This window comes from Thunnus albacares, chromosome 2, assembly GCF_914725855.1.
Source record: "Thunnus albacares chromosome 2, fThuAlb1.1, whole genome shotgun sequence".
Taxonomy (NCBI): Eukaryota; Metazoa; Chordata; class Actinopteri; order Scombriformes; family Scombridae; genus Thunnus; species Thunnus albacares.
Genome location: NC_058107.1, coordinates 19,688,762 through 19,703,519, shown reverse-complemented (window position 1 = coordinate 19,703,519; position 14,758 = coordinate 19,688,762). Strand labels below are relative to the sequence as shown.

Here is a 14,758-nt window from a genome sequence, read left to right as displayed (position 1 = left end):
GTTAACAGTTTCCCCTCTAAACTTCTCACATGGTTTCATTTAAATAACTGTTTGAGGCAACAAAAAAAGGAAAAAAAGCAAAGATTAGAGAAAAAGTGAAAAAATGAATCGATTTTGTGTAGCAGAGGTTTGTTGTTCCTTCTCTCCTTCTCCGTTAAACATTTTATGACTCCTCAGATCTATCTTGTGACTATTTAGAGGGGCCTGAGCCTGAGGTTGGGAACCACTGGACTAAACTTTCTAACTGAATCCAACATAGAGGTTGGTTACAATTAGAAAGTTTATTGCTGCTACAGTAAAATGCTGCTTACACATGGTTGAGCAGTATTCACAATCTAATGCAACAATGTGATAATTTCTCAGTCACAGGGGACATTTTTTCTGCAGAATGAGTACTTTTACTTTTGATACTTTAGGTAGTAGATAATACTTCTGTACTTTTACGTAAGCAGGGTCCTGAATGCAGCTCTTTGACTTGTAATGGAGTATTTTGACATGCAAAGAATCAGAGTGCTTCTTCAAACATTGTCCATCACAAGTTCTGCATTCAAAAAAAGTATTACCACAAAATATCCTTAAGTAACAAAAGTATAAGTACTTATTATGCAGCAGGGTGGTCCCAGTCAGTTATATTATTACAAGAGCAGACTTGCTAACAGTATCTCTTCTGACTCCTTGCATGTTTTAAACGGAGAATACCAACTTCTGCCCTCTAATAGGCGATTTACAGTCCCTCTAATTAAACGTAACAGGCTGAAGAATTCATTTATACATCAGTCTTCCTGTTGCTAAACCAAGATCAGTGTGTTGTTGATTGTCATGACTGTTTGATGTGTTTTATATGTCTGTGAAAAGTGTCATATATGTAACTATATGTTTAATCTGTGTTGCAACCTTTTAAACCGAACTACCCAAAGACACAAAATAAATTTCAGTGTAAGCTGATAATAAAGTCATGTCGTTTTGTATTGTATTGTATTGTATTATGATTACATTGTAATCTTGTAGCTGGTCAAGATTGAGCTAATTTTAACTATTTTATAGACTAGGAGGTAGTTTAGTGCACTTCATAACAATGCATCATGTTTTACATGCTAATTGTAGGTTTTTAAGGGTGCTATTCTGTAAAGTAAGTAGTAACTATAGCTGTCAAATAAATGGAGTAGTAAATAAATAAATGGAGTTTTAAGATTTCAACACACTGTCTCAGACCAAAATAAAACTGGTTTGGAAAGCAACAAAATGTCACAGCCTGAGAGGAAACCAGAGGAGCAACACGTGAAACTGTGCTGAGCTCTTTTAAGTGTGACTCCTTTTTATTTTTATCTAATCTGTTTTCTCTTGTTGTTCTCATTATTATTGTCTCTTAAATGTTTAAACTTTTTCTCATCTTGCCATATAAATCCTTTAATTTCTAATTTATTAATGATTTGTTTGTGACAATTTGTGTTTCTTTTATTATAGTACACTGTGTAGCGTAGTAATGTAGTTGTATAGTGTATGTTGTAGTGCATATAGTGTTGTATTTAATGTAATAATGTGTACATTATTTGTTGTCTTATACTTAGTTATACTGCATTGTTGTTCTTAACTATAGTCACACAAATAAAGCACATTTTAATTAGATTTTATAAATGTTTAAGTGGAAAGAATAATATAAGAAAGTTCAGTGCTTGAGTAAAAAAGTTCTTGAATACTTTGATGGAAAACTTACTTTATACTTCATTTCCACCATTTCATGTCACTACAACCTCAGCTGCCCATTTGTAACATCAAAGTTTTTATTAGGTAATCTGAGGTTAGGATTAGTTCAAGCAATAGTGACATTAAAGGGCAAGTCCACCCAAAAATAAACTTTGGCTGGCCTAAAACGCTTGTCTCCGCAATGAAACAACATTTTTGTCAGATCTTATTTGATGTTACAAATAAAATCTGCCACAATACAAGTCTTTAATAACCATCCAACCAGAACAAAAACAAAGTTAATCATCATATATTAAGCAATAAAATGTAAAAAATAAATCACATAACAAACAGCTTCAGGACCATTAAAGCTGTTCCTTTTTCTAATGGTAGTACACCTGAGCATAACTGTGGACACACGATAAATTCTGCTTCATATGAGGCTCTGCATTATAAATGTTCATACACTTAGTAAAAAGTATATAATATAATATAAAGTCAATATCTTAAACAACCTGTCATCCTTTCCCAAGATGTAAATCAGAGTATCAGTTGACTGATATCTTCAGGTGACACGTTGTGTTGGTTCATTGATTTTTCTCCTACATTTTTCTTTGATTTCACACCTAAAAGAACTTTCTAGTTGTGAATCACACAGTGTTCCCAGAGCTGCTTAATTAGTGTCACATGAGTGTTTCTTTTATTTACTGTCTGTGGAGCAGCTCCAGGATCTGTCTGCAGATGACCTTGCTGTCTCTCCGCTGCTCTGCCAAACTTACAAAGTAAAACTGAGCTGAACATTATGAACCCACACACACTGTTCAGGTCAAACTTGATCCATTTTGATATTTGAAAGCAATAAAAACACACTAAATTATTTCATTCTTTAAGCCTGAAATTATAAGACTTTCCCCAAAGTGGCCCAGAATGTACAAAAGTCAAAACATTTCAAAATTATTTATTTTTGTGCAGCTAGTATACATTTTTGCACATAGAGGGTGTTCTGGGTCAAATATGACCTGTATTTATTCAAATGGATTTTAAATTCACTAGAGGGGGTCAAATCAATCAATTCCTACATTTGCCACGGTTCCCACCCAGGTGGTTATCTGCACCTGCAAACAAGCCAATATAAAGTAACAAATCAAACACATCAATTCCCAGGCAACCAACATAGTGGTTGCCCAACATAGTCCTCCCTATAATGGAGGGCAGCTTTCATGGGATTATGAAAAGTACCTGAAACCCTATTTTCCTGATTTGGTAGATCTGTTATTCCAAGATGAAAAACAGTGAATTGGAAAGTAAGTATTAGAAGAGGACAACAAAGAGGAATTGGGGGAAAGGCCCTTGTGACTTCTCTCATGCAAATGCGACGTCAGCTTCCCCACACACCAGCCACAGCAGCACAGTAGTCCCAATCTTGTCCTGATCAGTCTGCAGTCCCACAGTTTATTGCCACAAGGGGACAAAAAGAGGAGGAATGACTGTAAAACGAATGTTTTGCAGTTTTGTTTGATGACTAATATACTTGATGCAGAGTTTATTCTGTACAACTGACAGAAAAGGAGGGCATGCAGTGTTGATTGATGGTTTTAATGGTTATAATGAAACCTACCATTCAAAAGTGATGTTCAACAAAAATCATAAAAATAATTCTGGCTGTTATGTTCTCCTGTTGTAGATAACATAAAAATCATAATATAGTGTCTTAAAGTATTTTCTTTATAAACAGATAATGTCAAACCTAAAAAAAAACAGTTGATGAAGGATAAATCACCTATTTATGAATGTCTGATAAGATATATATGGATGCAAAATACATTTGTGGTTCAAAAATTGGGATATTTGAGCCAGGTAAAAAAAGACCCACTCAATACTATCAAGGGTCAGGATATGAACAGTATGCAAGGGTTAAGAAAAAATAACATGTGTGAGTTCTATTTTTGGATGGATTTTCACTTTAAGGATCAAGTGGCCAAACGGTAGCATGAACAAATACTCAGAGGCTCTTGCAGGATTAAAGGTTTTTGGCTGGTAAACTATTCAACTCTTTGGATCATTCATAACTGTTTGCCCTTGAAAAGCCCCACAACACTTAGATTTAGGCAGCCACGTAATAACAACTGTATCTATAAATTAACTGTTGTATCAATGACCTTGAATAATTTTAACCATGTAACAATCACTGATTACTATACTATACTATTACATACTATAATATATCTATACATTTAAAACATTTTGATACATGTAAATGTGTTAGTGTAGGTTGTCTTTTATCAAATTACAATGTGTTAATCAAAGTACTTTTTATGCTACTGAATTATACTGTATAACTTGGGAAATTGCCATTAGCAGATTACTCCTGTAATCTCCCATCATAATATTTTTTCTGGCATACAAAAAAAAACCCCACAACGTGATACAGGCATCTAGGCTTGATTTTCATTTTAAGAAGCACTGGGCATGAAAATAGACTGTCCAAAGGAATATCAAGTCTCATTCTCTTCAGTTTAGACAATAAAAGGTCAGTAGTGTATATTTGTAGTACATGGGTCAGAAATTCATTCATTACCCAAAAGCAAGCCTCCCTCAGTACCATGCAGGAATGTGCATTAAGGAGTTAACAAGTCTCCCCCCTGGAGCTGAGATCATATGCTGCACCTTACAACAGGCTGCCATTATGTAAGTCCTTCGGCTGAAGTGGAACATCCATTATAAATGGTTCATTCAAACATAATTTTACGGCAGCTTCCAAAATGAACCTCAGTGAGGGACCAGCCGAATCAAAGAAAGAGGTACGTTAAAACCGTAATTACCTTTGTTTGGATTTACCAGCTGAATAAAGCTCAAATCTAGTTTTTACATGGTGTTTTTTGGGGGTGACACTGCAGACTGTGGAGATTTATTTCTGGAATCAATGAGAGTAGCATGACTTTTAGTCAAAGTTACGCATTTTTCTCCTCAACAAAGACAAATTTGTCTGTTCAGACAACAATACTGTTCTCAGATCAGCCTGCAGTGTGCTCCATTCAGATCAAGCATAGCATAGATTTGTAACACTAACCTTTTGTATTTCACTGTAATCTTAAGATTGGTGTCACAAATCCTACAAACCACCCAAAGCATGAAAAATGTTACAATGGACGTAATATCTGATGTGTGCTTTCTGTGTCAGTGGAGGTCATTTCAGTTTGAACTTTGTGCTTTGAATTTGCTTTCCACACATCATTTTATTACCACAGGTACTGATTTAATGTACTGTATGTGTCAGTGACAGGTGCTGTGGAGGATCCAGCAAAATTAAATTAACCTGTACTTTAATTAGAACAGGACTTAAGCACAGTTTCATTCATTTGGATGAGGATTAATTCCCTTGAATCAAGTCGTTGCTAAATAAGAGAATGTTTGTATCCAACACGGGAATTCAAAGTTCTTTACATAAGACATAAAAGACAAAATATAACACATGACAATTTAATAAATACACCCACACACATACTGTATATGTAGGATTTAAATGTAAGCCTTAATTTAAAAGAACTGAGAGTTGGAAAAAAACATCAATCGTATCTGGGAGTTAAAAAAATGAATGCTGCCTCTCCATGTTTTGTTTTGACTCTAAACTCTAAAACACTTCATAAAAAAGCAGCTGACCATAAACCATTCAGTGCTAAATCATCTGTAGTATATTTTATAGTCCCTCTCCACTCAAAATTGTGTTTTGCTTATTGTTACTTCATTTGGATGTTTGAGCTTCACTGTGCAGAATGATGCATGTGCAGAGTTTTACATTACAAGACTGTTTTCACATTTATCTGCTGAAAGTGGAAAGTTTCTCTGTGCTCATCTTAAATCTGAGTTTGAAGGACAGGTTCACAATTTTTCAAATCTGTCTTAAAACAACAGTTGGGTGCCCAAATGAACACTGAAAGAGTTTTTCCTCTTGTGATGGAGGCCAAAACCCACTAGTGATTTTGTGCAAAAATGCATTTAAAAGTTTATCTGAAGCTTATATGAGACTTCATCAGTCTGAGTTAGTCATATCAAGTGGATATCTGCCACATTTACAGTCTTTTTAGCATGAAATTCCCCCTTAGTGTTTCCTTGAACAGTGTTTCCCTGTTGAGCTGCAGTGGAAGAATAGTAACAAAAAGAGGGACTTTGGCACTAAAAAGACTGTAATGTTGAAAGATATCTACTTGATTTGACTCAATTGGGCAACTGACGCTTCTTATTAGTTTCAGATAAACTTTTAAATACATTTTTTCCCCTATCACTTACATTGTAAGTGCATTGTGAAGGGATCCTCTAATAGTATAAACAGGATGAATGATTATGGCAAGAAAAACATGTTTCAATGTTCAATGAGGCACCTGACTATTGTTTTAAAACAGACTTGAAAAATTGCCAACCCGTGTAAGGCGTCTACCCAGTGAGCATGATTTGTGGTTTGGGGAAATCTTTGCCCACTATGCAACACAAGTGTGGTCTGGAAACTTGAAGCCTCCAGCACACAAACACTGAGGATTGACTTTACAGTGAAGTAGGCGACATCTTGTGTCCAGCAGTTAAACTTCTGAAATGAACAATAGTCGCATATTCATAGATTCTTAACTTTTTAATGAGGGAGAAGAAGTAGATGTGATTTTAAGGATTTAACAAGATAAGGAACTTTTTCTTCAGACACAAATTGTTATTCAAAGCAGAGTATTTTATATAAATCTTAAAATATTTCTGAATGGGATCTTTAGAGTAAATTGTTTGACACACAGTTAGCCTGTGCAATTATTTGCTAAATAGAGTAAATGAAGTAGAAAAATAATGTCATGTGTAAAATGCAGTCTATAATTCATTTTATATTCACTCTGTAGAAAAATATATCACATGCATGTAGAGTAATGTGGCACATTTAATGGACTTCTGGTCCCTTTACTTTTTTTATGCAGACTGCAGCTGCTGCAGATGTTCATTTCACTGACTGCTCTTCTCCAGTTTTAAACATAGAGGGAGTCAATATTCTAACATCTACATAAAGCCTTGCCTCTTATGTATTCAACATTTTATAACCCTACATTAAACCTACCTAACATTTAAAGTTAATGAAAATATGCAAGACAAGAAAACGACAGTATCTGAGAACAAAAATGACTGAGGTTTAGGCAAAGTTTTTACAGAAGGAATCTCCTGAATATGGAGTTAACACAGTCTAAAGTTTGTCTGTCAGTCAGTTTTCTTGACTCTCCGCCTTCTTTACGGCTGTTTGGAGAGTCATCATCATGTTATCTACGCTGCTTGACCTGCATTCAAACCTATCTATGCATGAATGGAAAAAAGTCACATTTTGCGCTTTAACTTCTCAGTTTTTGGACACACTGGGATTACTTTCCTTTTGTCTTTTGGACCCCAAGCTGAATCTAGCGTTTGGTTGAAGTTATTTAAGGTGGAAATAATGCAGCCGATTATTTACACCCCGCGTTGACTGTATGACAACAGACTAATTGTGTTGTCCTCAGGATAAATCCATCCTCTCCTCAGATTTAAGTTTCCTGTCGAGAACAAACTCTTTACGTGGAGGATGCTCTGTGTACAAACAACAAACAATTGGACAATACTTCTTTGAGCAAAATAACATACCGACAAAATGCCAAAAGAAAACAGGGATGAATATCAACCTTTGCTTATTAAAGATGTCAAAGATACAAAGTGGACTTGTAAGGTAGGTGTGTTAAATGTCATGAAATATGGTCTAGTTTCGTGTGTGGTCGCTGTGGGATGCCTGCTGTTCATCCAGATGTTCGTTTGCATCACCTGTGACTGTTTTTATTTGCAGTTTCCAAACAAATCACTCCTGCTGGCTGCGTGTGCTGCTTGTATAGGAGGAACCTTCCAGTATGGATATAACATCTCTGTCATCAATGCACCTACTGTGGTAATAACCTCACTGCTGTACTGCCTGACTCACTCCTGCACTGTATTTAGTCTAATTAATACCTGCTATGACAATGTGGGACAAGTCTGAACCCAAAAAGTTCCTCTAAAATATAATGGTGGGATTGATTCATAGTTTGGGGTCAATTTTTAAGATGAAAATTTTCAAATTCTCTGAATCCAGCTTCTCAAGTGTGAATATTTTCTGGTTTCTTTAGTCCTCTATGACAGTAAACTGAATATCTTTGTTGACTGTTGGTCGGGAAAAAAGAAGACATTCAAGTTGCATCTTGGGCTTTGGGAAACAGTGATTTACATTTTTCACCATTTTCTGATATTTTATAGACCAAACAACTAATTCATTAATTGAGAAAATAATCATCAGATTAATTGATAATGAAAATAATCATTAGTTGCAGCCCTAGATATTACAGATAACAAATGTACAGTATTTATGTGCAATGAATGTATGTGTAGTCATGTTACACGCCTAATAAGTTAGTCAGTAGTTCATGGAAGAATCACATTTTTCCATCAGTAATATATAACATAGCATAGTGCTTTTTGTATAAATAAAGCTATTTTTACAGGTAAGACCATTCATCAGTCATTTTTTTGTTTTGTTTTTTCTGCTTTATTTCTAGTATGTGCATAATTTCATCAACCAAACCTGGAACAAGCGTTACCAAACGGACATAGCAGAAGACGTTCTAACCCTACTATGGTCCACTATTGTATCTATATTTACCTTAGGAGGACTTATAGGAGTGTCAATTGGTGGAACATTGTCTGTGAAGCTGGGGAGGTATGGACAAAAAAGTTGAATAAGTGGCAAAGTTATGTTTTCTTTAGTTGTAATCATGTAACAGATGTATTTCAATGTTGTTGCAGGAAAGGGACATTGTTGACCAATAATATCTTTGCATTAACGGCTGCACTGCTGATGGGTCTGAGTTACCCTACAGGATTATTTGAATTACTCATCATTGGACGTTTCCTTACTGGAATGAATGCAGGTAAAATCACAAATACACTTAAAGGCTTCATTCCTAGATCCCAGTGAAACATACATCTTTGTATTATATTCTTTCTTCTTACTTTGGATCCCCACTAGCTTCGACAAAGTGGTCACTAGTCTGTCTGGCCTCAACACAACATGAGCATCAATAAAACAAACAGCAATTTAAAATCACATTGATCAACAAAACAAATGAAAGCTAAACAAGCCAAATATAGCTCTATATAGAACAGTGAAATAACTCTGAAAAGCCAGACAATACAAACTAACAATAAAAACAAAAATGAAATTGTCAAGGTAGAAACAAAAAGAAAATAAAAACAATCAAAAAGGTTCCAAAACTGCACTAAAAGTATAAATTTAGATTGAGATTAACAGTTTTATCTACCATGTACTTGACATTGTAAACTGCTCTCTAGAGACAGGCATCTTCCCAGATACACTCAAACAGCTCTAGTCAGGCCTTTACTGAAAAAATCATACTCTTGACCCTTCTGTTTTGAGTAATTTTAGGTCCATATCTAACCTGCCTTTTCTGGGTAAGATTTTAGAAAAGGCAGCACAAGAGACAGCACTTCTAAAAGTAATGAATGATCTTTGAGTGAGCTCAGATAATAAAAACGTTGTAATACTTGTTCTTCTTGATCTAAATGCTGCATTCAATATGATCGACCATGAGATACTTCTAAACCGACTTGAAAGTTGGATTGGACTCTGTGGAACTGGGCTGAACTGGTTTAATACTTACTTCACTGGCAGAAGCTATTTTGTTAGCCTTGGTGAACATTTTTCAAACAAGCATGATTTTCTCTTTGGTGTTCCTCATGGTTCATTTCTTGGTCCACTACTGTTCTTCCTATATATGCTTCCAGTTGGAGAAATTGTTCACAACCATGGTGTAAATTTCCGTTGTTATGCAGATGACACCTAATTATATTTATCTGTAGCGCCAGATTATAAGGAGGCCCTCAATCCTTTGATAAATTGCCTTTCTAGCATTGTACAGTGGATGAGTGGTAACTTTCTTGAATTAAATGAAGACAAAACAGAAGTTCTTTTAATTGGTACAGACATTTTAAGCAGGCTTGGAAATCTGGTTCTACAGATTAAGCTGGAAGTAAAAAACCTGGGTGTTATCCTCGACTCTGAACTGAATTTTAAGTCATATCAGCAACGTTACAAAGATAGCCTTTTATCATATAACAAACATTGCAAGAGTCAGACCCTACCTTTCTTTGGAAGATGCTAAGAAACTGACTCTTGCCTTTGTATTTTCATGCCTAGATTATTGTAATGCACTTTATACTGGTTTACCAAAAATAAAACAGCTAAAACTCGTTCATAAATTCAGCAACAAGTATCTTAACCAAAACTAGGAAAAGGGAAGGTATTAAACCAGTGTTAGCTTCATTGCACTGGCTACATGTAACAATGAGGATATATTTTAAAATTCTTTTACTTGTTTTTAAAGCCCAAAAAGGTCAAACACCTTCATATCTTTCAGATTGCTTGGCGGAGTATGTTCCAAACCGTTTGCTTAGGTCGCTTAACGCTGGCTTCATTAATGTGCCACAAATAAATTGCTCAAGTAAGATTAGGCGGTTTTTGTAGCAATGCACTGTAGATTTTGAACATTCTCCCACCACATATTAGACAAGCATCCTCTGTTGATAATTTCAAGAAGCAGCTCAAAACTTATTTTTATGGTCTTGCTTTTAATTATTTCAACCTTTATTTGATATTTCTTTTATATTGTTTTATGTTTTTTATATCTTAAAATTGATTTTACTGTCATCAGTTGTTTTTATGACCAGTATTATCTTTTATCTTCCAATGATTTTACCTCCTTAGGTTTTTATTGTTTGTTTTTTTAAATTCTTTTAATGTTTCCTATTTTTAAATATTTGTCTTTTTGTTTTTAATACTTTTTCTTGTAAAGCACTATATAAATAAAGTTTATATTATTATGATTATGATTATTATTATTAATATCCTCACATTTTTCTCATTAAAGGTTTTAACATTACATGTCAAACATCTGAAAAGTTAATTAATCATATCTCATTTTTGTAGGAATTGGCATTTGTGTTCAACCTCTGTATTTGGGGGAAATCGCTCCAACTGCACTTCGTGGCATTACAGGAATGGGAACCTCTGTTTTCATCACTCTTGGGATCTTGACTGGACAAGTGATGGGTCTCAAGTAAATGCTGAACACATTTAACATCACCAGAAATTTGTATTTACAAGGTTTTACAGTGTTGCCATGTGGAATTGAATTGCTATGTCCTCATTGAGAAAAGGATGTTGATCAGACATCTGTGTGTGATTTAACAGAGAGTTGCTCGGCAGAGAAGAGTACTGGCCTATTCTGCTCTCCACCACATGTATCCCAGCCTTCCTGCAGCTCCTGATCCTACCTTGCTTCCCAGAGAGCCCACGCTACCTGCTTATTGACAAAGGAGATGATGAGGGATGTAAAAAAGGTAAACTGACACTGTAGCTGCTGCACAGGCACTTCCGTTTCAAAATCAGTGTGATTTTATCTTTGGCCTGAAAAGATTGATTTAGTGCACATGACAGCATAGTTGAAAAGGTTGAGGGCCCCCTTTGTCTGGAATCACCAGAGGCTGAGACGTTTGTCTTCATGGCTGTGAGTCCGAGCATGTGATCACATTCTAGTAATGCCATCATGATGTGGAAATAAACTGGTTTGACGCAGGAAACATTTTGATAGGATCCTCAAAAACCAGAGCCTGTAGCTGGGAACAGGTAAGAATGGTGTGTGAAGAAGACAACAATCACCACGTGTGTCTTGTGTTTTCCTGCCTGCAGCCCTGAAGCAACTGCATGGTATGGCCAGCTATGACGGTGAGCGGGAGGACATTGAGAAGGAGAGAAACAATTTGGTCGGGTTCAAGGCCAAGAAACCCTGGGAGCTCTTCACTGACCGCAGCGTGCGCTGGCAGCTTCTCACCATCATGTTCCTCAATGCAGCTCAACAGCTGAACGGGATCAATGCTGTATGTACCTGCTATGTTTCACAATGTTGAATCTATTCCCAAATGCCCGAAATGTCCAGTTTAGACTTGACAAAAATGTGAAATAGATCTGTAGAGAAAAAAGGTCAGGTGTGCACATTTTAATTTGGTGTTCTTGTCTGTATTTGCTGCAGATTTACTTCTATGCAGATTATGTGTTCAGACAAGCTGGTATTCCCAACGATAAAATACCATATGTGACTGTTGGCACTGGTGCCTGTGAATGTCTCACCGCTTTAACCTGTGTAAGTATGAGTTTCACAGTATATTTTAAGTGTCTTGCTGCAGTGAGCCTTAGACACACTTCTGATGTTCCATTTCTAGACCTTTTCAAATATAAACATCAAAGAGTTGGACTTAAGTTTGGAGGTTGGAGCAATCTGGAAATACAATAGAATAGAATAAAGTACAACTTTATAGACCACCAAAGTGAAAAATTATCTTTAGCTCACCAATATATAAGAACAGCACAAGAACATACTGTATAACATAAGAAATATGGTAAAAAGGAAACCGTCAGAACATAAAACACAGAACAGAAGGGAAACAAAAGTATAAATGAAATAATAATAACAGAGCATAAGATGCTAAAACAAAGTAAAACACTGTTGAGCGGAATTTCAACAAAAGAGGCAACATCCCATGAAAGGTCAGAGTAAAACTCAGAGGAAATGTTTTCCTGGTCTTGTGACATGCTGTGTGTCTCACAGGGTCTGCTCATAGAAAGTCTGGGAAGGAAAGTGCTCATCACAGGAGGATACACGCTGATGAGCGTCTGCTGCATTTTATTCACTCTGACCATGACTTTTCAGGTAATTAAACCTCAAAACTGGACCAAAATAAAAAAGAAAGAGATATTTACAGCATTTCTGTCATGTACTCTCATATATATGCCATTCCTACTTTGCGTTAACATTTTTGTGTGATTTTCTTTCTCTCAGGATACCAGTCCAGTGTTTCCATACTTAAGCATGGCATGTGTTTTTGCCTTTATCCTGAGTTTTGGCTTAGGACCAGGTAACTGATTACATTTGTGTCTCATCCTCCATCGAAGTCTCTCCTCAGCAGATGCCATTGCACAACTGTAATAACTCACAGTGGTTTCTTTTGTTGTAATCCTCTTTAAAAAGGTGGCGTGACTAACATCTTGACCACGGAGTTATTTACACAAACCTCACGCCCTGCGGCGTACATGATCGCAGGATCAGTGAATTGGCTTAGCTTCTTCTTCATCAGCATGGTCTTCCCTTTTATTGTGGTAAATGTCCATAAAGATGGTCAACTGTTTGAAAATTACATCAAATTTTTTCTGGTTTAAATGTTGTAGTACTACCTTATGAGGCTGTTTGAGAAAGTTGGTCTTACTTGTGTGTTATTATGTTTTATCTCCACAGATCGGGCTGCATCAATACTGTTTCCTGGTGTTTTTGGCCATCTGCTGCCTGGTGGCAACGTACATATTCTTTATTGTTCCTGAAACCAAGAACAAAACCTTCCTGGAAATCCAGAATGTGTTTCAGTCCCAAAACAGAAAGGCCTGCGGTGTTGACGGCTCAGGGACAACACTGTTGGCAACCTCTATGTAACCCTTGACTCAGGATTTGAGCAATTTTAAGCTATTTTTATGTTTCAATTACATCTGTTTTACTCTTTAGTTCACTTACATACATACAATATATTGAAATAACCATAATATGTAATATTTTAGTATGATAAATGTTGGTTTGTTCAACCTTTATAAAATGGTGCTCTGAGATTTCTCAATAAAACTTGATTTATCAAAAACTTGAAGAACATCAACAAGCCCAAAGTCAGTTTTCTTTTTTCATGAAGTTTTATGCCACTGAAGCTGTCTGATATTTCAGTTTGAATCAGCAGCTTAACCTTTGAGCAATGCACCAAGGATCAAGGGATCACTGAAGTGTGCGAGGAGGAAAGGTTGCAGAACAATATCATGCAAGTTTTTACAGAAGTGGAAAGAGTGTGATATTATAAGATCTATTGTAACTTAAATAGTACTCAAGAAGACAAAAAATATTACTTGGGTGAAAAAAATACTCAAGTAAAAGTAAAAAATGAGCTCTTTTGACCATCCTTTCTCCATAAGGAAAAGGTTAAAGAGGTTCAAAATCAAAACTGCATTATCCTCCTGTCCTGACTGTGCCACGACAGCATAACTGAAGGCTACTCTGCAATTCTTGACCAAAGGTGTACAGCACAAAGATTCACCAAACATTCATCTAAGGGAAAGTAAAATTGTTTTTGAAAGTTCCCAGAGATGTGCGGTATATGCAAAAAAGGATTGGTCTTGAGTATTTGGTGCAACTTTTTAACTCATATAATAGGCTTAGCTTCAAAACTAAGGATGGTAGCCATGAGGAAAGTCAGATCAGAGTACATTTCGTTCTTTCTTTTCCGGTTAGTAGAACAGTCTTATTTTAAGGAAGTATATGCTCTGAAGAAAAGGAGAAAAAATATCATCTGGACAGCTGCATTGAATTGAAATCAGACTCAGTCATCCATTTCAGTCTCTGGTGACCTTCAGTGACCCTGTTCAGACATGCATGCCACTAACCCGTGATTTAAATGCTATGCTGCACATATAGCATTTAAATCATAGCATATGATAATGTCACACACATACATCTTAATATATTTCTGAAGGGATCTTTAGAGTAAATTATTTGACACACAGGTAGCCAGTGCAAAGATTTGCAAAATAGAGTAAATTAAGTAGAAAAATGATGTCACATGTAAAATGCAGTCTATAATTTGTTTTATATTAATTCTGCAAAAAAAAAAAAAAAAAAAAAAAATCACAGACATGCAATGTGGTGCATTTAATGGACTGTGACCATTCTCCCATCCCTGTTCTGGTCCCTTTACATTTTTTTTTTAAATTCAGACTGCAGCTGCTCTTCTCCAGTTTTAAACATAGAGGGAGTCAATGCTCCAACAGCTAAGTCTTGCCTCTTGTGTATTTATGTATGCCTTTTATTGTAGCCCCACATTAAACCTACATACCATTTAATGTTAATTAAAATGTGCAATACAAAAATGACAATATGTGAAAACAAATGAC

At 35.8% G+C, this 14,758-nt stretch overlaps 1 protein-coding gene across 1 annotated transcript; it reads left to right on the top strand.

Moving 5' to 3' along the window:
• The first annotated feature begins 6,701 nt into the window (after positions 1-6,701).
• Positions 6,702-13,656, top strand: LOC122995664 (solute carrier family 2, facilitated glucose transporter member 11-like). The gene is made up of 12 exons (XM_044371011.1): positions 6,702-7,405; positions 7,520-7,618; positions 8,262-8,422; positions 8,509-8,633; positions 10,709-10,838; positions 10,973-11,121; positions 11,471-11,658; positions 11,811-11,921; positions 12,387-12,488; positions 12,618-12,693; positions 12,807-12,934; positions 13,071-13,656. Exons 1-12 carry the CDS (start codon positions 7,331-7,333, stop codon positions 13,260-13,262), a joined length of 1,536 nt encoding a protein of 511 aa, XP_044226946.1. The 5' UTR covers positions 6,702-7,330; the 3' UTR covers positions 13,263-13,656.
• Positions 13,657-14,758: the final 1,102 nt, after the last annotated feature.